This window comes from Phyllosticta citribraziliensis, assembly GCF_038025025.1.
Source record: "Phyllosticta citribraziliensis strain CPC 17464 chromosome Unknown J3D65scaffold_8, whole genome shotgun sequence".
NCBI classification, from domain to species: Eukaryota; Fungi; Ascomycota; class Dothideomycetes; order Botryosphaeriales; family Phyllostictaceae; genus Phyllosticta; species Phyllosticta citribraziliensis.
Window position 1 is genome coordinate 1,348,456 of NW_027117345.1, and position 21,115 is coordinate 1,369,570.

Genomic DNA, 21,115 nt, shown 5'->3' on the forward strand with positions numbered 1-21,115 from the left:
GACACAGGTACTAGCTCCTCACGCGACCATGAACGTCAACCAGGTGCTTGAGGGGACCTTGTCTCCAGGTATACGCCCATCCCAACCCTAGCCCGCACCCCGCCCACCCACTGACTTTGCTCTCCAGATGCTGCCATCCGCTCAAATGCCGAGCAGCAGCTCACCCAGGCCGCTGAAGCCGATTTCGTGAGTTTCCTCAACCCGCCGTTGCGAGCACGGCGCCCCGCAGTTGCCAGGCGAAATTTGCTGACTCGATCTATCAAAGTCGGGCTACCTCTCGACCCTCGCCACAGAACTCGCAAATGAACAGGCGCAACCTCACATCCGAACCGCCGCTGCCCTCGCCCTGAAAAACTCCTTCACCGCGCGCGAGTACACCAGGTTACGGGAAGTCCAGGCAAGATGGCTGAGCCAGCCCGACCAAGTCAGAGTAAACGTCAAGAACCTCGCATTGGGAACTCTTGCCTCGACCGATGCCCGTGCAGGAAACTCGGCGGCGCAATTCATTGCTGCCATCGCCGCCATTGAAATCCCGCAAAACATGTGGCCAGAGCTGATGCCCACCTTGGTTGAAAACGTGGGCAAGGGCGCAGACCACCAAAAGGAAGCCTCGTTGACCGCCATCGGCTTCATTTGCAACACCGATGATGGGGAGCTCCGAGAAGCCTTGGCGCATCACTCCAATGCCATCTTGACCGCTGTCGTTCAGGGCGCGCGCAAGGAGGAGCCCAACCCCAATGTCCGTAACAAGGCCATTTCCGCCCTCAGCGACTCGCTCGAATTCGTGCGCACCAACTTCGACAATGAGGGCGAGCGCAACTACATCATGCAGGTCATTTGCGAGGACACGCAAGACCCAGACACCCGCATCCAGCAAAACGCCTACGGCTGCCTGAACAGGGTCATGGGTCTCTACTATGACAAGATGAGCTTCTACATGGAAAAGGCCCTCTTCGGCCTCACCATCCAGGGAATGAAGAGTGAAGAAGAGGACGTTGCCAAGCTTGCGATCGAGTTCTGGTGCACGGTTTGTGAGGAGGAAATCTCGATAGAGGACGACAACCAGCAGGTACACAGCAATCTCATCGACCCCATTGTCAGGTGGACAATGGGGCCAGACGCATTTGACAGGCTGACTTTTCACCAGGCCAACGCCGAGGGATCCACCGAGCTGCGCGAGTACTTCAACTTTGCCCGAGTCGCTACCCAAGAAGTCGTTCCCGTTCTCCTCGAGCTGCTCACCAAGCAGGACGAAGATGCCGACGACAACGAGTACAACGTCTCGCGCGCCGCATACCAGTGTTTGCAATTGTGGGCTCAGTGTGTTGGCAGCGCCGTCGTTCCCCCCGTGCTCGCCTTTGTCGAGAAGAACCTTCGCGCTGAGGACTGGCACTTCCGTGACGCTGCTGTCTCTGCCTTTGGCGCCATTATGGAGGGTCCCGAGGAGAAGATGCTTGATCCTTTGGTCAAGCAGGCTCTCCCCGTCCTTGTTGGCATGATGGAAGACCCCGAGATCCACGTAAGAGATTCGACCGCCTACGCCCTTGGCCGGATTTGCGAGACCTGCTCCGAGTCCATCGACCCCTCGACGCACCTGCAGCCCCTCATCTCATCGCTGTTTGCCGGTCTTGCCAGCCACCCCAAGATGGCATCTTCTTGCTGCTGGGCGTTGATGAACCTGGCAGACCGCTTTGCGGGCCAACCTGGCTGCCAAACCAACCCGCTCTCGGGTCACTTCCAGGCTAGCGTAACGCATTTGCTCCAGGTCACTGAGCGGTACGTATTGCCTTGAATGACATGCAGCGAGATCTAATGCGTTGCAGTGCCGATGCCGACAACCAACTGCGTACCGCCGCGTACGAGGTTCTCAACTCCTTCACCATGAACTCTGCCAACGACAGTCTCAACATGGTTGGCCACCTTTCCCTTGTCATCCTCGAGCGCCTTGAGAAGACTGTTCCACTCCAACAGCAAGTCGTAAGCGTCGAGGACAAGATGACTTTGGAGGAGATGCAGACAAGCTTGGTCAGCGTTATCATGGTAAGAAGACTCAGCTGCGCCACGTGATGACTTACTAACGTCTTGTCAAGGCCATCGTCCAAAGGCTCGAGGCGGAGATTAAGCCTCAGGCCGATCGTATCATGCAGGTGCTGCTGTCGCTGCTCCAATCCGCTGGAAACAAGTCGAGCGTTCCTGACGCTGTCCTCGCAGCAATCGGATCCCTCGCCAACGCATTGGAAGAGGATTTCATCAAGTACATGGAAGCGTTTGCACCCTACCTGTACAACGCCCTTGGCAACCAAGAGGAGCCGGCCATCTGCTCCATGGCCATCGGTCTTGTTAGCGACATTACCCGCGCTCTGAATGAGAAGGTGCAGCCTTACTGCGATGCCTTCATGAACTACCTTTTGAACAACTTGCGTGTAAGTTACTCTCGGTCCCCAATCAAGACAGCACTGACCGCGAACAGAGCCCTACGCTTGGCAACCAATTCAAGCCAGCCATCTTGCAGTGCTTTGGCGACATTGCGCAGGCCATCAACGGAGCCTTCGAGACTTACCTCAGCGTGGTCGCTCAGGTCCTTGTTCAAGCTGCTCAGGTCGTCCTTACTTCTGAGACTTCTTTCGAGATGCTCGACTACGTCGTGTCGCTTCGCGAAGGCATCATGGACGCATGGGACGGCGCTATTGTCGCCATGAAGACTGGCGGCAAGCAGAACCTGCTCGTCCCTTACGTCGAGGCTATTTTCTCGCTGTTGCACACGGTGCAGTCCGACCCGAACCGCACTGAGGCCCTGATGCGCTCTTCTATGGGTGTGATTGGGTATGTTTCTCTCTTTAGTTGGGGATAATCTCACTGACTTTGTAAAGCGACCTCGCGGATACATTCCCAGAGGGAGAGTTCGCTGAGCTTTTCCGCGCCGACTGGATTATGGCGATGGCCAAGGAGACTAGGTCAAACCGTGACTTTTCGAGCCGGACTATTGAGACCGCTCGCTGGGCGCGCGAGCAAATTAAGCGCCAAATTGGTAAGAGCTCTCTCCAATACGGGCTTTATCAAACCGAAAGCATCCCCCACATTTGACCTTGGCTAACACGAGATTCCACAGGCGGTGCTGCAGGCCAGCTGGCTTGAAGGAATTCATCGAGAGGAACTTGAGCGCCCTCCTTGGACGACCCACCGACACAGCGCCCTTGCAGCTGCCTGATGCGCGACCGACAATCGGCGAGTTGACACAAGGACGGCATTGTCCAGCGGCCTCAAGATATCCATGCAGTCGCCTATTCGACACCCACGCTGGAATGCGAACACGGTGAGCCATTGGACAAGCAATGGAAGTGAACACTTCCCAAAATAAACCTCTCCGTGCAGATGGCCGCTGCAATCGGTTGGTCAATTAGACTCTGCGTCGACTGCGCCACACCTCGGAGCTCGCCAATGGCTGCGGACGAGGAGAGCAATTCCGACCGCCGGAATCTGCGACTTCTTCTTCGGACGGGCATCGAATCCACCCCGGCAAACACCAATACCCACCCACCCTCGCCCCGAACACATCATACAACAGTCCAACCCCGTACTCCCAACACGTCCTAATGAACACCACATACACCGCACAACAGGAAGTCATGTATGCCCCGAGTTCATGTAAAGAGGAAGCCCGACTCTTTCATCAAGAGTTGGAACCTCTGCCCCCCATCCATCCCCTACACTCCGCTGTTTTCTGTCGTTGGCGAGCACTCAATTCACATCATGATTCCCACTCCTATGCTTGCATTTTCCCAGTTTCTCTCTCCTCCTGAAACCTGGCACCAGTCACATATAGTAACTCAGTCGCCCCGTCTCCCATCAAAACATTCACACTCACGTCGTTCCTCTTCACGATTGATGCCACATGTGTTGTCTCGCTCCAAGTGTTGTGACGTTTGGCTTGTCTATCACTTCTACGTCCACCTGTTTTTCCAAAGGAGATGGAGGAACCGTGACAAGGCAGGCTTTTCAGGCGTTCTCGTCATACCAGCAATGGCTTCATGTCCGCAACGGCCCCAAAGAGATGAATCAAGATGGAGGAAATGGTGTAGTCTTTTGACGTCTTTGCCCTAGTCTCACAACTTTTCCCCTTTCGCTTCCTAACACTCCCCGGTTTCTTTCCTCGCGTTCACCAACTGGAACAATGGGCCGGCAAAGGGTTCGTTCATGTCCTTCAATACTGGATCGCTTTCAAACTTATTTACCTCTCCGCGGATGCTGTTGCTAGGGAAATGGCACACCGCCAAGCGATAGAAAGGTTCGCTAAGAATGCTATTCACTGTTTCATGAGGTTGAAGTTGGACCACGTGAACGGAATGGAGTTGACACACGAAGGAATCGATCTCGGCTCTACCGCACCGCTGCATCACCGTCCAGACCAACACACACCAGGTCCTACGCCGTACCCGTTGCCAACCGTCAGTCAGCTGAGGCAAGCTTCCAAATGCTTGTTGCGGCTGGAACACAATTCTCAAAGAAGCAGTGCGACCCTCACGCTCCAGTCAGGTAAGATCCTCCTCGGGTCATGCAGCCGACGGCGACGGCATTATTGATTGATCAGCGCCAGGGAGAGGGAGGCACCGAGCCGGCTTCCTTATTTTTATTTCATTCGCCGCGATCAGCCTGCCCTACCTTGCATCCTACGAGGCGGCTTCAAAAAAGCTCTCCGTTTACGTAAATTTGGCAACAGGCGACGGTGGTTGGCTACAGGTCAAAAGAGGGTTGGGAAGCAAGTCTTGCCCAAGCTTCATTATGCTCATGACCCTGCTCTGCTCATGCCGCCGTGAGAGGAGGAGGGGGGGCTCTGCCGTCACGCATGACTAGACCTGGCCTGACAGCCGGCACTGTGTTTGCATGGTCTGCACCTCTTTCCATCTATTATGCATGTACGCTATGTTTATCTTCGAGGCCCAGGTCAGGCCAACCAGAGTCGTTTTGATCTATTCTGATGTCCGGCACATGAGACATCTTTTGATATTCCATGTCAAGACATTCACAGTCTCCTCGTCGACTTGGCCAGTTTTGTGTCCACGACGTCAGAGGCGCGGACAAGCAAACAACGATCCCGCGTCTCAAGACTTGCTCCATCTGAAACTGGCGCATCGCCCCGTACCGTATCGCCGTCTGCGCGCCATCTTGTACTGCGGCGTCAGAGGAGCCGCGGTCGCTGCTTTTCATAGAGACGAGGGGAGACCACATCACCGATCGACGAGAGAGCAGTGACGATGACAACAAAAACGACGGCATAGTAAACACGATGCTCATGGGAGCTGAGATGTAGTCAACAGCCTCTCAGCCCGCTCGCCTTGTTGCTTGGTTGACGGCAAAATGCCCTGCAGATTCCACAAAGCCGCCTACTTCTTGCCCACGAAAATCGGCTCGGAGAACCGCAGTCGCGGCCGCGGGCTCAAACTCCTCCACACGGCAGTGGCCTCTTACCTTCTGAATCGTCACCGCGCTAAGCATCTTGTTTAGAGCCAAACTTTAGCTTCGCATACGGGAAAAAGAGGTTCACTTGACTGATACACTGACGACGAGGCGCCGCCGAGTCCTTCGTTGCACTCTCTCTTCGCCCCGTCTTGGCCTTTGTGCTTGTCTGCAGGCTTGCTTGCTTGCTTGCTCGCCTTGGAACGCTTCTGAAGGTGGTGACCAGGGGGGCGAAGCTGTACGTGCAGACGGGCGCGTGTATGCAAGGCCTTCAGGAACGGGACGATGGATCCTGAACCGACTAGGGGAAGGGGAAGCTTGGAGAAAGGTGAGTGAGTCGTACTCGTGGCGAAGAGAAACGGTACGGTCGACCGGTTGTTGTGTCTGAGGCAACAAGGCCATGAGGCAAAAGGGGAGGGGGACAGTCCGCCTGATATGTGCGGAAGAAGGTTATTGTTGACGAGACGATCAGGTAGGGTTTCGCGCGGTGTCGGGCACCGATTGAATCAAGCGCATGCCGGCCCGGCAAGAGGATTGCATCATGAGGTGGTCAGTCGGGGTGGTTTCGGATAGTCGTTGTTGCTGTCCACGATTGAAGGGCATCTCCTGAACCCTTCTTTTGCTCCTACCAGAGGCGAACAGGGCGAATTCAGGACACGAACGTGGAACGAGCTATCAATCCGAATTTTCGGGAATAAGTCGACCGCTCAGCCCAACACAGCCACAGGGTCGATGGTTTGCGGCTCAAAAAAGGCACCCCTCAGTAGGTTCGTATACACACGCCCGTCCTAGGAGACGACGCATGTTTTGTCCGCCGTCAAACAAGCTCCCGCACCACACTCGTACCAGTCTCAAGCCGGGGGGTCGCCCATCTCGTGTTCAGAGGTGGAGGGGAAACACGACCGACACGATGTTTCTGGTGACCTCTCCCTCGCACCGCTGATCTTCTTAGCATAGGCATTTTAGACTTCCGACCCGTTTGGATAAAGTATGGATGAAGCTGGCCGGACGTCACTCTTGGCGGCTTTGGATCGACCCGACTAGCCTGAGTGGGTCCTGCCCATGGCTCCTGACTATTGGTCCTGCAGGTCATCGACCCAAACGCTACTCGTGGGTGCGCCGTGTGTGTGTTGTTGTTGTTGCCTCAATGGCCCGAAGCGTAAACCGATCAAGGAACCTGGCAAACTCAACTCGGCCGGCCAAACTGCGGGGCGCTGCCGATTTCTATTTCGGTAGGGCAGTGCAGAGTTTTCTACTCGAGAAGCGCAGAGTTGCATTGACAGACACCATGTTTGGTCTGTGTCGAGCCAGGAGCTTTGAAGTGATGGAGTGCTTTGACGGCAAATTCGGTGGCGGTGTGGTGCGTAGAAATTGGACACTAGCCACAGCGCAGATCAACTGACGATGTCATAGAAACGTGACACGGTCAAATTCGAGTGAAGCGGAAGTTTTCGGCGACCGCCTCGACCGCCGTCCGCAGGCAAACTCGCATGAAGCAGAGGAGTTGGTCGGGAGAGGGCGGAGCGGCTCGCGCCTCCACCCTTGACCATGCAGCCAGCACCCGGACTACTTTTTTTAGTTCCAGGAACAACATGTCGCAAACCTTGAACACAAACAACCACGACGCCAAGCTATACCACACGAACGGTTCATTTCTAGGCCCACACGACCTCGTTGACTAGATGCTTTTTTGCTACGCAAAGCCTAAACCCGCGTGCCGCTAGGCTTGACATCTCAGACTCAACCAACCGAGTGGTACACTCCGTAGTTTTTCGAGCAGGAATTGGTCCGGAGCAGCGCGGATTGTACCGGGGCCTTTCGACTCAACCCCTCGCCATGGCACCGAATGCAGAATACGGACAACATGCTTCTATACAGGCAAGCTTTTAGCCAGCGGCTCGTCTGGCATGAATCGTGACGGCACGACCGTCTGGTGGCCGTAGAGCCATCTTGCAGCGCCGTTGGGCGTCACTAGATTGCCTTTGGTGGACGGGGGAAGATCGCACCACTGACTTCTGAGTATTTAGTCCGTCATGTCTCCCTTTGCGAACATCAGGAAGGCCAGAGTTTTGTCTTCATCGCCATGTCTTTCACCACGCCCACCTCCCGAATCTTTACAGCCCTTCTGGCTGCTGGCACAGCTCTTGCCAAGCCCATTGCGAAGCCGCAGTCCGCATCTCCCGATCTAGGCAGTGGCATTCCAACTGCCTCTGGGCTCACCATCACCAGCCTCACCTACTATGGCGACGGATGTCCTGAGGGCACCCTGCAGGGACAGTTTTGTCCAGAGACGTCTTCTTTCAACGTAACAATAACCGAATTGAAAGCGATTCTCCGTAAGTGCAAAATCACTTCATGGCACTTGGTTGAGAAGGGTACTGACAGCATCCAGAGGATGGAAAGCCCAGCGATGACGCCAGCTGCCATATCGAAGTCGGTTTCAAGACCGAATCTCAGATTCAACTCAATCTCCTCCAGTATGTTCCCGAGATTGCCCTCATCTAACGAAACTAACCGTATCCAGGGGTGACTTTTACGGCTCGTGTTATCTGGAGTCTGCTGGTATGACTGCTTTGGCACATAGCAGTGTATCCTTCGCCGGCAACTCCGGTGGCTCCAACATTCCCTGGCTTTTCTACGGTCCGGTCGACGCCAAGGCAGTATACGAGCATAATTTGCTTGAAGTTTTCGTCTCCCAGTGCTCGACAGGCGGCGACTTTCTCATGCTGGTCGACCTCGTTTTGCACGTAACTCGTGGACCCGCCGCTGCCGACGCCGTTGGGTATATCGACATCGACCAGTTGACTGGTGCCATCAGCCAAGCCTACGTTCTCCAGCCAAGCCCTTGCGGCAAGACCATTGAAGCCAAGCCGCCTTCATCTACACAGCAGCAGTACGGCGGCAGCTACGGCAAGGAGGCCGCCGAAGAGACCAAAAAGAAGGGCAAGACCAGCAAGACCTCGGGCGGTTACTCCACTAATACGAACGAGGAGGAGGAGAAGAAGAAGAGCACTAGCGGAGGCGGTGGCGGGTACACAACCAACAGCAACAGCGGAGAAGAGGAAAAGAAGAAGAAGGAAGAAGAAGAAGCGGCGAAGAAGACAACGACGAGTGGCGGTGGCGGTGGCAGCAGCTACACGACCAACAGCAACAGCGGAGAAGAGGAAAAGAAGAAGAAGGAAGAAGAAGAAGCGGCGAAGAAGACAACGACGAGTGGCGGTGGCGGCGGCAGCAGCTACACGACCAACAGCAACAGCGGAGAAGAGGAAAAGAAGAAGGAAGAAGAAGAAGCGGCGAAGAAGACAACGACGAGTGGCGGTGGCGGCGGCAGCAGCTACACGACCAACAGCAACAGCGGAGAAGAGGAAAAGAAGAAGAAGAAGGAAGAGGAATCGAAGAAGTCGACGTCGTGTGGCGGCGGAAGTGGAAGCAGCAGCGGCGGCGGCTGCACTTACAACAAGGAGGAAATTGAGTACAAGAAGAATGGTGGTGAATGCGGTCAGAAGTGTTCCTACAAACCGTGCTCACAGGAAGAAGAAGACAACAAGGTGAATAGCTTTTCTGATTACGAGAAAAAGCTGTACTACGAGGCGAAGGAGCACTACAAGCTGAGCCTGGAACTTGAGTACAACAAGGACACCAAGTACGGTTACGAAGAGTCAAAGAACCAGGGTGGCGGCGAGAAGAAGCCCGAGGCAGCCAGCTACCAGGAGCAAAAGACACCCACTGAAGGCGACAACAAGTACCTCAAGTATGATCAAGGCACAACCGACTACAACGACTACCTTTTCAGGACAAGATTGTTGGCTGAGCAAAACAAGGGCGAGAGTGAGGAGGACAAGAAGAAGAAGAAGGACAAGTGCAAGCGCGATGGTGATTGTGGACATTGAGCGAAGGTTCAGGTGGATGGTGGGATTAATTGGTCGATCTAATGCAGAGGTAGGAGGCTTCATCATCATCAAAGGCTGCATTCGCCAGCCAACCGGATCGACTAGACTTCCTGGTAATCGGTCATTCAAAAGGATATCAATCGGTGTTAATATGGCGCCTCTCCTTGGTAAATCTAATACACTCCTTGAGTAGACAGCAATGGTAATCTACATTATGAACTCACTTCCTTTCCATCTTCATCGTGATGTCGCAACCGCTTGAGACATATCAAGCCTGCGGTTTTGCCTCATGGCTTGGTTTTGACCGTCTGGTGAATCGAAATCTTCCAGGACGCGTGGGTGTGGCAGTGCGCAGGAGAAACACCGACCGGAGAAGACGACCATGGGAGCGAGGGGTAAAGTGTTCAGATCTTGACGTCAGGCCACCAAATGCGGTCGTTCGCAGGCTGTTGGGAGATTCTTCAGCGCTCGACTCCTGGCTGATGCATTTTGTCCAGGTGGCTGTGGTGTCGGGTTGTTGTGGTGATGGCGGTTCCGTTCTGGCGCCGAAGGAGGCCACCGCACCTTCAAACCGTGGGTGGGGACCGACGGCATCGGCCCGCGGCAGAATTCCCCAACTCTGACGCCGACCGCCTGCGCGCACCTCGACGACAAACCCCTCCTGCAGAACCTTGAGTCTATGAAACAAGCGGCAGGTCGAAATCGCAGTTGGAGTTCGACAGCGAAAACCATGATGGAAATGAACAAACTGACTCTCTTCCGAGCTTGTCCCCGTTCAAGTTCCGTGTGGCCTCACCACTCAAAGGGGAGGGACCAGTATCATGAAGTTCCATGTTTAATCCAGGGCCAGGTTGTTGAGGTGAATATCAGGTTGCTTTGCGCGGACGACCACCGTAAAAAAAGGAGAAAGGACCCCAACACGGGATTTCTTGTTCTCCAGAGCCCCCTTCCTTCCAACCAACTTTCCTTCTCGGTAGATACATATATCAACGCAAGTATCTTTCCGATTCACAACCTGCAGCTTCTCCATCTGTTCCCCCAATGCCTGATCTCCCAGAGTAGCCATGCGATCTCTTGCAGTCATCACGGCAACATTGCTTCTCTCCGTAGGGGTTCTCTCAAATCCTCTGCGAACTCCTCCGTCCATTGAAGAGGGGCAACACTCCATCGCTTCCATCGAGGATGTCACTCGGTACATTCCAGTCAACACCTCATCACTCTCATACGATAGCCAGGATGTTCCAGTGGAAACCCCATCTGTCCAATACGGAAGTCAACATGGTCCAGTTGAGTCTTCATCTCTCCCGTTAGTGGAAACTCCGGGAACACTATCTGTTCAATACGAAAGTCACTACGGTCCGGTCAAGACATCATCTATTCCGTACGACATTCAGTACGTTACGGTGAGAGCTCAATGGTCTATCCAATACGGCAGCCGACATGTTTCATTGGAAACCCTCTCTTCGCATTCCAATAGTCAACACTTCTCTGTCACAAACACCTCGACACCCTCGGCCAACCTCTCGTCCTTCGTCACAGGATCCGGTGGGAGTATGGACGCGCGAAGTGGTGCACACGGATCTTGGACAGCGACGCTCAGGAAGCCATCTTACACTCCGATCCTCGCTGGATGGGACATGTCGATTCGCTCAACGCGTCCCTCCCGATTCCTCGCCTTACCATCCAACACCTCGATCGCCACTGGATGGAACTTGTTGACCGGCATTCTGCCCTCATTGGTACCTACTCCACCATCTAACACCTCAACCCCCGCTAGATGGGGCCTACCAACCGGCATGTCTCCCTTGTTGTTACCCACCCCATCGTCCAATGGCTCAATACCCGTTAGATGGAACATGTCGACCGGCATGTCTCCCTCATTGTTACCCACCCCATCGTCTAATGGCTCAATACCCGTTGGATGGAACATGTCGACTAGCATATCGTCCTCGTCGATACTCGCCCCACTATCCGATAGCTCGATCCCCGTTGGATGGAACATATCGACCGGCATGTCTCCCTCATTGTTACCCACCCCATCGTCTAATGGCTCAATACCCGTTGGATGGAACATGTCGACTAGCATATCGTCCTCGTCGATACTCGCCCCACTATCCAACAGCTCGATCCCCGTTAGATGGAGCATATTGACCGGCATGCCTCCCTCGTTGTTACCCACCCCGCCGTCTAATGGCTCAATCCCCGCTGGATGGAATACATCGACTAGCATGTCGCCCTCGTCAATACTCGCCCCACTATCCAACATGTCGAACCCCGCTGGATGGAATATGTCGACCGGCATTTCACCCTCGTTGGTACCCACCCCACCATTCAACACCCTGACTGGTTGGAACATTCCAGCCAGCTCAATGCGTCCCTCCTTTCCGGCCACAGCAACCTATTCGTCTCCATGTGAATTGAGCTCAAAGTCGACCGACTGCAAGTTGTACACATTTATGACGCGGGATCAACCTCGCGGCCGGTGCATGGCCCCAGCCTTCGAGAAGCATAAAAGGTGCTCAACGGAGGAGAAGGCGCGAGATAAGACCCAGGAGAAAAGGAAGAAATGCGACAGCAGACTCGAACGAGAGGTGTTCCATTGCTTGACTAAACCGCCCCTGAAATGCCGTCAACTCCGTCAAGTCCACGAGACCTTAAGCCTTCTCCCCATGGTTTCGGAAGCTTTGACCCTGGGAATCGAAACCTGCAACGCTGTCAAAGACAAAGACTCCGCAGACACGATTTGGGACAGGCTGTCCGGCGCCATTTCGAAACAGGACAACATGGGTGTGGTCATGGAACTCTCGAAACCAAGCAAGCAGTCACAAACGGTCATGCAACAAGTTTTCAAGCCAAAAGACCTCAAAAAACATCAGCCGTCCTTAGCAGGTGTCTTCGGCAAGCCGCGTCGTCCAAAAAGTCACGGATCCTTCATTCCACCCATCGTTTTCGGTGGGGTCGGTCTCGGAGGAATCGGAATCAATATTGGAGGAGGAGCCGGAATTTTTGGTGAAGGCGGAATTTTTGGAGGAGGCGGAGGCGGAGGCGGAGGTGGAGGCGGAGGTGGAGGTGGAGGCGGAGGCGTGATTCCGCCGCTGCCGCCTCACTCTGTTCCTCCCTCTAATCCATCCAATCCGTCGTCGATCCCTCCGTCCAATCCGTCGTCGATCCCTCCATCGGGTCCGTCGTCAATCCCTCCATCTGGTCCGTCGTCGATCCCTCCATCTGGTCCTTTATCTACCCCTTTATCTGTTCCTACAACACCAATACCCACGCCGCGTACCATAACGAGTACCACGTCAAGTACCTCATCAAGCACCACTGCTCAGGATCAGTTATGGCACGACGAACAGGCAGAACACTCCCGTATTTACACCATGGCAATTCAAGCAATGACAGACCCGGACCGGGACCAAAACCTGCAGACCGCCTCGAAAAAGGCCTCGTCTTGGACAGCCAGACTCCAGGAGAAATATGACAAGAAACAGAAAAAGAAGGCTGATGCGAAGGCCGCAAAGGACATATCATCATGGCGCAAGGGCGTTGTCAGAAGCACTTCAGCATGGTGGGACTTCCTGTCTTCAGTGCAAAAGACAAAAACGAAGGTGAACACCGCCTTGAAAAAGCTTTCCCGGTCTGACCAAAGGAAAAAGTACTACGAGTCAAGGGACTACAGGACGCAGGTGGACTCATCAGTGAAGTCGTTCGGAAAATTCGTGGACGGATATTACTCTCCTTCTTTCTCAGACCCGGAAGTAGCAGCATGGGAACAATCTCTATACGACAAAGTTATCAACAGATTACGCCAGCAAATGAGGGATGCAGAGGATATAAATCCGCCTGACAAGCGGAATGAACGTCTCGCCTTTCTATGGATTGTATACGACAAAGTTCAAGAGAGCGCAGAAGAGGCGTGGACTAGGTGGCTTAGCGCCAAATTTGAACAAACCATACGACCAAAGGATCGTCTCATGTTGGGTCCGTATGGCCCTCATGGTGGAACTTCGAATCCCGAGTCTCCATTTCGGTCGTGGGCGAGTTCTTTTGACGGTGATATTTACGATCCTGTATGGAATGTACCTCCCGGTGGAATCGATATACCTCCAGGAGCACTCGATTCACCACCTTTCAGTGGAATCAGCGAAGGAGGTGGACTTGACCAATTGACTGATTCAGAGGACGAAGTATTTCTCACGCCGCCGGAGCAGCAGCCGGACATTGATTGCGACGAGAATCCCGGACCAGAAGAGCCGCAAGAAGTAACGCCGGATCCGCAGTCGGTCATTGATTGCGACGAGAATTCCGGACAAGAAGAGCCGGAAGAAGTAACGCCGGATCCGCAGTCGATCATGAATTGGGTCATTGATTGCGAAACGCCAAAGGCATATCCACTTCCGGCCACGTGGTGTTCAGATACCGAGCAGTGTCAGCCGCGCAAGTCGTGTCCGATTCACTGGAGGGGAGCGCCAAACCCGTGTCTGGATTTTTTCCGGGAGTGTAATAGTAAGCGGAATTGTTGGTCGCCTATGTTGTGTGAGCTGCATAAAGCGCCAGAAGAACCGCCAGGAGAACCGCCAGGAGAACCGCCAGGAGAACCGACAGGAGAAATGTCCGGAGAGTGGTCATGGCCAGGAATGTGGGAAGGAGAATCGCCAATAGAAACGCCAGAAGAATGGTCATGGCCACCAATATGGCCAGGAGAATCGCCAGAAGTAGACCCACCAGAGTGCCCATCTGAGGTCAAAGAGTTCACGTGGGGTGCGGGTGCCAGCGATTGTTGGCCGCCCCAGTGGTGTCGGCAGGGCAATCCAACAAAATCACTCGACTACCTGTGTACCTTTGATAAACGGGGCTGTATGGCTCCGTGGGGATACTCGACGCCAACTGAAGACAAGACGGGAGTATGTATGGATTGGCCGCAGTGTAAGGAAAGGGGGTGTAAGAACCACAAGCCTAAAAACCCATTTTCAGGGCTACCAGGGCTTCGCCGGGACAGGCCAAAAAGTCCAATTAAAGTGTACTGTTGTTTATGGTACAGGCGTTCGGATATGTCACCTCGACCGTCGCCAGCACGAGTAAAACCACAGAAGTGTCCACCTCGGTCTGAGTGGTGTGAGAGTTCTAAGGACTGTCGGTCGCCGAAGACGTGTCGGGAGCATAAGCACAAAGAGCCAGCAGGAGTAAAACCACAGAAGTGTCCACCTCGGTCTGAGTGGTGTGAAAGTTCTAAGGACTGTCGGTCGCCCAAGACGTGTCGGCAGCACAAGCATAAAGAGCCAGAAGAACCGTCAGGAGAACCGCCAAGAGAACCGCCAGAAGAACCGCCAAAAGCGTGCCCACCTGAGGTCATAGAGTCACAAGAATCGGCTGAAGCGTGCTCACCTGAGGTCAAAGGGTCAGGAAATTCGACAGACTCAGTGCTATACTGGGGTCCACCACATAATCCCCGCTACCAATGGTGTCAGGTAGATCCGCAGCCGCCAAAAAAGATTGGAAGATGCAAACACTGCACCGGACACTGCCCCGATGCTTGGCCATGGAACATTCAATGGTGCGTCACATGCAAAAAGCACTGCGGCCTAAGCGAACACCAGAAGTGCGGACGTTGCCCAAAACACTGCTGGAGGAATGGAAGGTGGGAAGGTCCACCTCGAGATCACAAACCAAGAAGACCAAGAAGACGACCAAAACCACCAAAGGAGCCGAAGCCGCCAAAACCGCCAAAAGAACCAAACCCGCCAAAGGAACCGAAACCGCCAAAGGAACCGAAACCGCCAAAGGAACCGAAACCGCCAAAGGAACCGAAACCGCCAAAAGTGCCGAAACCGCCAAAAGTGCCAAAACCGCCAAAACCAGAACCAGAGTGCCGAAGATGCCTCACACACTGCCTGGGCGGTTTCAGAAAAGACCGCAGGTGTAAACGTTGCCCAAAACACTGCACCCTTTGGGCAAGGTTCGGTAGTCCTTGGAATATCCTGAAAGGTGCATCCAAATCTATATGGAATCTTGTTAAGAAAACACGTAAGTGCTAGACAAGAGATTGACTCTAGTCCATTAATAGAAATACTGTTACTAATAGGGTATATCTAGCCGACTTTATTTTTCTTAGGATAGGCTGGCTCACATAGGCTATAAGTACTAAGGCTAGTATAGATAAACCTAGTATTATATAGTTATAAGGTACTAGCTACTATAGCCTTAGGCTAAATACTAGCTATACCTTAGGCTACTACTAGCTACTATAGCCTTAGGTAGAGATAGTATAATAACCTATTAATACCTTACCTTTAGGAATAACCTAATAATAACTATTAACCCTTATATAAAGGTTAGAAAGCTAGTATTACGCGACGCGGCGCGCGCAGCTTGCATTTTATAGTGTCCGGCGCTTAGCGTTTACTTCTTCCGTGTACGCTAGCTGTTTCTAGTTAGCTTAAGAGTAGATAGTCGTTCCGCGCAGGCCGCGCGACGACTACTCTTACTCCTCACCTATTGATCGTTAGTAGTCTGCATCGATTCGCTCTGCTAGGCGCCGTGACAGCTAGAAAGGTATAAAGGGAAGGCTAGGAAATAGATAGGAAGTAAGTATCTTTTATATTTTATTCTTTTAACTTATTATATTTAATCAAGATACATACACATTCTCTAGCAGTTCACCTTCGGCCCTAACCTGCAAAACGAGAACTTTGCGAGTTGTGACATATAACGCAATTCGATCGGCCTAGTTAATTGCGCAATTAAAGCAATACAATTGCCGCAGGTGATTACGCTGCGCAATGCAATCCAATAGATATAGATATTGCGTTGCGTTGCGTTGCGCTCACCTCTGGTATGGGTGGCGTATTTGTTGCGTAATATACTGAATCCACTTTATTATTTCACCAAATTTTATTGAACTATGGTGTTTTACATACATCTCATTGTCCGCGTCAATCTTGAGTGACTCGTCCAGTTACTAGCCAACCGCAGTCCGTCTTGACCCGAGCACCAACAGAAAAAATGCACCAGTCTTTGACGAGCCCAACGCCCATCTCCTTGACAGAACCCAGGGGAGTGCATCGTCTTTGCCTCAACTGACGGAGAACCAACCAATCCAGGAAAAGACGATGCATCGAAACCAAATCAAATCGAATTTCACTCGACGCGGAAGATGCTGCTCTCCCCGTCAAATGCCGTTACCTTCCCGCTGACCGATTTTGCGTCTCCAAAATACCTCAGACGATACTCTCCCTTGGGCGTCTGCGGGCTCGTCTCCCATGTCACCGTGACGCGGCTGGTGCCCAAGACCGTTGACGCGCGCTTCCACTCGTACACCAACTCCCAGTCGGCGTCGTCCAGGACCGGGATCCAGGTGACCGTGTCGTTAGCGAGCCGCTCGACTGCCGCGAACGTCCCCTCCAGCCGCAGGTTGTTGCGGGGGTTGGCGCCGACGAAGACGGCCGAGACGGCGGCACCACCGGCGCGGTAGGCTGAATTGGTGTTGACGTCTGCGACCACGTCGCCAAACGAGCGCCCGAAGCCCGGGTTGTCGTAGACGACGCCCGTGATGAAGCTCATGCTCGCGTTGCGGTTGTCTGGAGGAGACGGACCAGGGGGCGGCGCCGACGAGGATTCTGGGGCGAGGTAGGGCAGGTATGTCAGGGTGAGGTTGATGTAGGCAGGAAGGGTATGAGGCCCGTAGAGCGTAGATGCGCCCTCGTAGCGCTGGACGGTGTACTCTTCAGGAGTGGCAATGTAGTGTGTGTACGAGTTTGCAGGAGCGCCGAGGACCACCAAAGGCGAAGGACTGCCTTCAGACGAGAGCAGATCAGTGGAGACAACCTCCTTGGTAAGAGCTTCCCGCCATCGTCGGCCGGACATGGTGGTTGCCTCACCGGGAGAAACAATGATGAAGAACTGACCAACACGCAGAAGCTGAATGTCAACAATATTTGGAGTCCAGGGGTAGGGCTTCTTGGATGCACCGACGTCGAGGAGGACGGGCTTGGGCATCTGGCAAGCCCGTTGCTCATCACTTGGCTTGTGGAGGAAGCCGCCAATCGTGTTCCAGAACGGATTGTTGGAGGAATCATTTTGCGTAAAGTCAAATGCACCGGGACCATCCGTGGTGCCAGCAGCAAAAGAATTACCCAAGGCCGCAGAACAAGTCTTGACGTAGCTACCATTAGCAAGAGGAAACGAGTACCCGTCGAGGTCGACGAAGGTATGGAGCGATTTGACTGAGCCAGAAATGGGAATGCCAGACGAATCCAGGGACGAGTAAAGATCTTTGGCGCCAGCATACTGACGACGACCAATCTCATGGCAGCTTTTTACACCACCATCGTTCAATCCCCAGTATGGACCACGACCGTGACATGTTGCGGCTTTTCCACTGCAGGTGCTATTTTCCAAGGTACACTGCTGGCCACTGCCATCTTCACACCATGCGCCCCCGACGTTTGGCGTGGTGTCACCCACGTTTGCTTGCGAAAATCCAGCGACGAAGCCGTCGGCGGCGTTGGATCCATTTGCGGCCATGTCTCGTTCGAACAGGTAAGCCGCTACGCCCTTGTTGTCACCAGAGATCAAGGTCTGGTTTCCGAGCATCGACGTGCCGTGTACTGCGAACCAGGTCAAAACACCAATGTCTTTGCCGTCGCTGTCTCGCTGGAAGCGCAGCATTGTCATGTTCTTGTCCACGTCGTCCGTGTAGCGCGCGCGCTCCTCTTCGGGATTCGCCAAGTAAGCCCAAAGACTGCGGTTGATGTTGGTGTCTTGCACAGCAGCTTGGCCCACACTCAAGCGGCCCGTAGTCAAGCTCGTGTGGGCACGTTGGATCGAGAGAAGTGCTCCGTCGACGATGGCCTGGTAGCTCTCCTTGCAGAACCCTAGGCTCGTTATTTGCGGGAGCAGGTAGTTCAGCCAAGCTCCGGGTCCAGAGTGCGAATGTGTTCCAGTCACGGCGACATTCGACTGTCCATACATGGCATAGTCATCACCCAGAGCGGCGAGACCATCCAGGATACCATTCCGGACTGCCGTATCTCCGGACTGTGTGTCGAGGACCAGGTACACGAATCGGCTACTCTCGTCGTTTACGTCGCCGACTATGAAGGCGCGCGAGTAGATGCGTTGGCGCAGGCCACTCCCGACCTGGCTGATGTTTGCATATCCCATGAGGTTGATCTCGACGACGGGTCTGCACGACGTCAGATTAGCATCAGTGTTGCTTTTCGTGTCGCGCAAAAACATGAACCACTGAGACAGATAATTTTCCGACATACATACCCGGTAATGTCAGCCTTTCCCACACCGATAAGGTATTTACCGTCCTTCGATGCAGCGGTGGCTGCGATGTTGGGCAGGGCATCATCTTGATTGTTACTGGCGAAGCGCCAAATGTCAATGTTGAAATGGGCCACGTCAAAATACAGCACGAGCTGGAGGACGGCGACAAGAGTAAAGATGGCGGCGAAGAGGGCGATTGCAAATCTCGAGCGCGCCATGCGACGTTGCGGCCTGTTGAGCGGCGATTCAACCTGTGTCGACACAGGAACCGGCGTCTTGGACGCCATGGCTGGAAGAAATGGCTGTCCTCATGCGAGGACGCAGGACACGGAAAAGGGACCAAGATGTAGAGTGGGGAGGGCGTCGTACGGTAATGGGTATGTACGGTAGTTGTGCAAAAGCGTGGGACGGCCGGGGAGCTGTTGCGCGGAGCAGCGGCCGGGCGACGCGAGCATGACGTCGGGGGTTGGTGCGCGCGCGGCGGCAGGCCAAAGAAGTCCGGGCCGGCTTTTGATTGGTCCCCGCGCCCACCCGCTTGCCACCTCCGATTGCCCTGCACATCAGAAACCTTGTCCAAACTGTCCAAACTCCGAAGCCCACTCTCATAACCACCACCTTCCACTCCGGGCCCCGTCCACGTTACCAACAGTCCCTCTTGTGTCTCCACCATCATATATGCCCAAGGGTCTTGATTGATTCCACCGGAAATTTGTCCATTCTGCCCCATCATCTGCGCCGGACGACGACATTATCGGGCCCAGCGCGCACAAATTCCACCTCTACACCCAGTCAATCGCATAACAATATGCCTCTAATCATCGAGTCTCACGACTCCCTCCCGTGTGCGTCCCACCATTCCATGCCATCACGCGCTCAGCCCGCTGACAACAATCCTCAGATATCGACGCACCGCCCTCGCCCACCTCCCTCGCCGCCGCCTCGTCCCTCGTAGCCGCCGAGCTCTCGCCCTCCGAACCCAGCACGCCGCACCCCTCTCTGCCCGCCGCATACTCGCCCTCATACCCACCCGGCGTCGACGCCGAACACGCGCGCCTGGCCGCCGGCGCGCCCAAGGAGCCCGGCACGGGCGTCGACCTGGCGCGGTACGAGGCGCTCGACGCGCCCGCCGACGGCAGCGACATGGCGGCATGGCGCGCGGCGCTGCAGGCGGCGTACACGTCGTCGGCGCACCTGTCGACGCGGCTGACGAACCTGAGCCTGCTCGAGAAGTTTGGCAAAAACGCGTGGCTCGTTTCCAACGCGCAGCTGGAAGCGGAGCTGAGGGCCATCGAGGCCGAGCTTGCGGCGGCAAAGGCCGAAGTGGAGGCCGTCGAGGCCGCGAGGAGAGATGCCCAGGCGCGCGTCAAGGGTGAGGTCGACATTTTGGGGGCTACCTGGCGCGAGGGCGTTGCGAGGGTTGTCAGGACGGAGGCCGCCGTCGAGGGTCTCAGGAGAGAGGTGCTGGAGAGGAGGAGAAGCATGGCTACTGGCGGGACGGCGCTGTCATAGGTCATGCGCATGTGTGGCTGAACAACGTTGATGGCGACGGCAGTGATAGACGCGTGCATGAGCTTCAGAGCCAGCGGAAAACGCTTAGAAGCAAGAGCTCAAGGGCAAAACAACGCACAGCAGCGTGGAGGAAAAAGCAGATGTAGATTTTTCATGAAAAGAAGGAAAACGCCACACCAGGACCAGTCCAGGCTCGGAAAGGAACTAGATTCGCTTTCGAACAGGTACAGTAAGGTAGTCAAAAGCTTCACCTCTCGTGACCGACTCGAGAACCGCCTTAGGCCAGTATCTCAAAGGGGCGAAACAGAGCGGCAAGTGTGGGCGAGGAGGCCGTCTTACAACCCAAGCCGAGGAATGGTGCGAGAATTAGATCTTCAAAGTAGCCATTCAAAGCAGAAAGCATAGGAAGTTGAATCGGTAGAATAATAGAGTATTGGTAATAGTAGTAATAGTCCATCCCATCCGACCATCCAACCATACCACGCGCACACGAACTCAACTCAATCCATCCAGCCAGCCAGGTATTCTGCGAACAGACGAACAAACTCTCGCCTCTTTGTTGGTCTCGAGTCCCGTCTCTGCACCACCACTTCCACAACACACTACCATGGCCACTATCCTTCTCCAACTGGTTCTCTGATTCAGCTCCTTTCCTTCCTGCCTTTGTCTAGGTAGTTCCGTGCTAGTCCTCTCCGCTTGCTTGCGCAGGCTGTCCACAGCCGGAGTCGAGTCCAAGGTCCAACCCGAGCCCGTTCATCCTATGAACGACGTGCCTCTTGTGCTTGCTTGCTTTCGCTGCTGCACTTTGCTGTCCTCGTCGACTTCGAGATCTCGTGGTGCGTGGCTAGTGCGCCTGGACGCTTCGCCCTCCCAACCAACCAACCAACCATCCGTCCGTCCGTCCGTCAGGTCAATCAGATCAGATCAAAAGCCATTCCACCCATCCCGTTGGTCAATTCGTTCAACCATCCAGCCGCCGCCTCAACCAGTAG

The 21,115-nt window shown here is 54.4% G+C and overlaps 5 protein-coding genes across 5 annotated transcripts; 4 read left to right on the plus strand and 1 right to left on the minus strand.

Moving 5' to 3' along the window:
- Positions 1-28: 28 nt before the first annotated feature.
- J3D65DRAFT_604565 (armadillo-type protein) lies at positions 29-3,135 on the plus strand (the record flags this gene model as incomplete). Its single annotated transcript, XM_066798282.1, has 8 exons — positions 29-68; positions 128-186; positions 266-1,776; positions 1,824-2,040; positions 2,091-2,423; positions 2,471-2,823; positions 2,871-3,028; positions 3,110-3,135. 8 exons carry the CDS (start codon positions 29-31, stop codon positions 3,133-3,135), a joined length of 2,697 nt encoding a protein of 898 aa, XP_066653873.1.
- Positions 3,136-7,216: 4,081 nt separating this feature from the next.
- J3D65DRAFT_442320 (uncharacterized protein) lies at positions 7,217-9,467 on the plus strand. The gene is made up of 3 exons (XM_066796262.1): positions 7,217-7,790; positions 7,847-7,931; positions 7,979-9,467. Exons 1-3 carry the CDS (start codon positions 7,538-7,540, stop codon positions 9,342-9,344), a joined length of 1,704 nt encoding a protein of 567 aa, XP_066653874.1. The 5' UTR covers positions 7,217-7,537; the 3' UTR covers positions 9,345-9,467.
- A 2,981-nt stretch (positions 9,468-12,448) lies between these two features.
- Positions 12,449-15,558, plus strand: J3D65DRAFT_630264 (uncharacterized protein). Its single transcript, XM_066800810.1, is given in 3 exon segments — positions 12,449-13,927; positions 13,940-15,365; positions 15,435-15,558. 3 exon segments carry the CDS (start codon positions 12,722-12,724, stop codon positions 15,470-15,472), a joined length of 2,670 nt encoding a protein of 889 aa, XP_066653875.1. The 5' UTR covers positions 12,449-12,721; the 3' UTR covers positions 15,473-15,558.
- Positions 15,559-16,213: 655 nt separating this feature from the next.
- Positions 16,214-19,084, minus strand: J3D65DRAFT_630266 (Neutral/alkaline nonlysosomal ceramidase). Its single transcript, XM_066800811.1, has 2 exons — positions 18,615-19,084; positions 16,214-18,525 (listed from the first exon to the last, which is right to left on the minus strand). Exons 1-2 carry the CDS (start codon positions 18,899-18,901, stop codon positions 16,479-16,481), a joined length of 2,334 nt encoding a protein of 777 aa, XP_066653876.1. The 5' UTR covers positions 18,902-19,084; the 3' UTR covers positions 16,214-16,478.
- Positions 19,085-19,197: 113 nt separating this feature from the next.
- J3D65DRAFT_630267 (Pre-mRNA-splicing factor SPF27) lies at positions 19,198-20,590 on the plus strand. Its single transcript, XM_066800812.1, has 2 exons — positions 19,198-19,456; positions 19,513-20,590. The coding sequence occupies exons 1-2, from the start codon at positions 19,420-19,422 to the stop codon at positions 20,121-20,123; spliced, it is 648 nt and encodes a 215-aa protein (XP_066653877.1). The 5' UTR covers positions 19,198-19,419; the 3' UTR covers positions 20,124-20,590.
- The last annotated feature ends 525 nt before the right edge of the window (positions 20,591-21,115 follow it).

Excerpts from the sequence above, each read along its gene's own strand:
- J3D65DRAFT_630266 (XM_066800811.1), bottom strand. The coding sequence starts at position 18,901 with ATGGCGTCCAAGACGCCGGTTCCTGTGTCGACACAGGTTGAATCGCCG. Across the intron at positions 18,526-18,614 it reads GGAAAGGCTGACATTACCGG|ACCCGTCGTCGAGATCAACC; the intron begins GTATGTATGTCG and ends GACGTCGTGCAG.
- J3D65DRAFT_630264 (XM_066800810.1), top strand. The coding sequence starts at position 12,722 with ATGGCAATTCAAGCAATGACAGACCCGGACCGGGACCAAAACCTGCAG. Across the intron at positions 15,366-15,434 it reads GAATCTTGTTAAGAAAACAC|CCGACTTTATTTTTCTTAGG; the intron begins GTAAGTGCTAGA and ends GGGTATATCTAG.
- J3D65DRAFT_442320 (XM_066796262.1), top strand. The coding sequence starts at position 7,538 with ATGTCTTTCACCACGCCCACCTCCCGAATCTTTACAGCCCTTCTGGCT. Across the intron at positions 7,791-7,846 it reads CGAATTGAAAGCGATTCTCC|AGGATGGAAAGCCCAGCGAT; the intron begins GTAAGTGCAAAA and ends GACAGCATCCAG. Across the intron at positions 7,932-7,978 it reads ATTCAACTCAATCTCCTCCA|GGGTGACTTTTACGGCTCGT; the intron begins GTATGTTCCCGA and ends AACCGTATCCAG.
- J3D65DRAFT_630267 (XM_066800812.1), top strand. The coding sequence starts at position 19,420 with ATGCCTCTAATCATCGAGTCTCACGACTCCCTCCCGT. Across the intron at positions 19,457-19,512 it reads GTCTCACGACTCCCTCCCGT|ATATCGACGCACCGCCCTCG; the intron begins GTGCGTCCCACC and ends AACAATCCTCAG.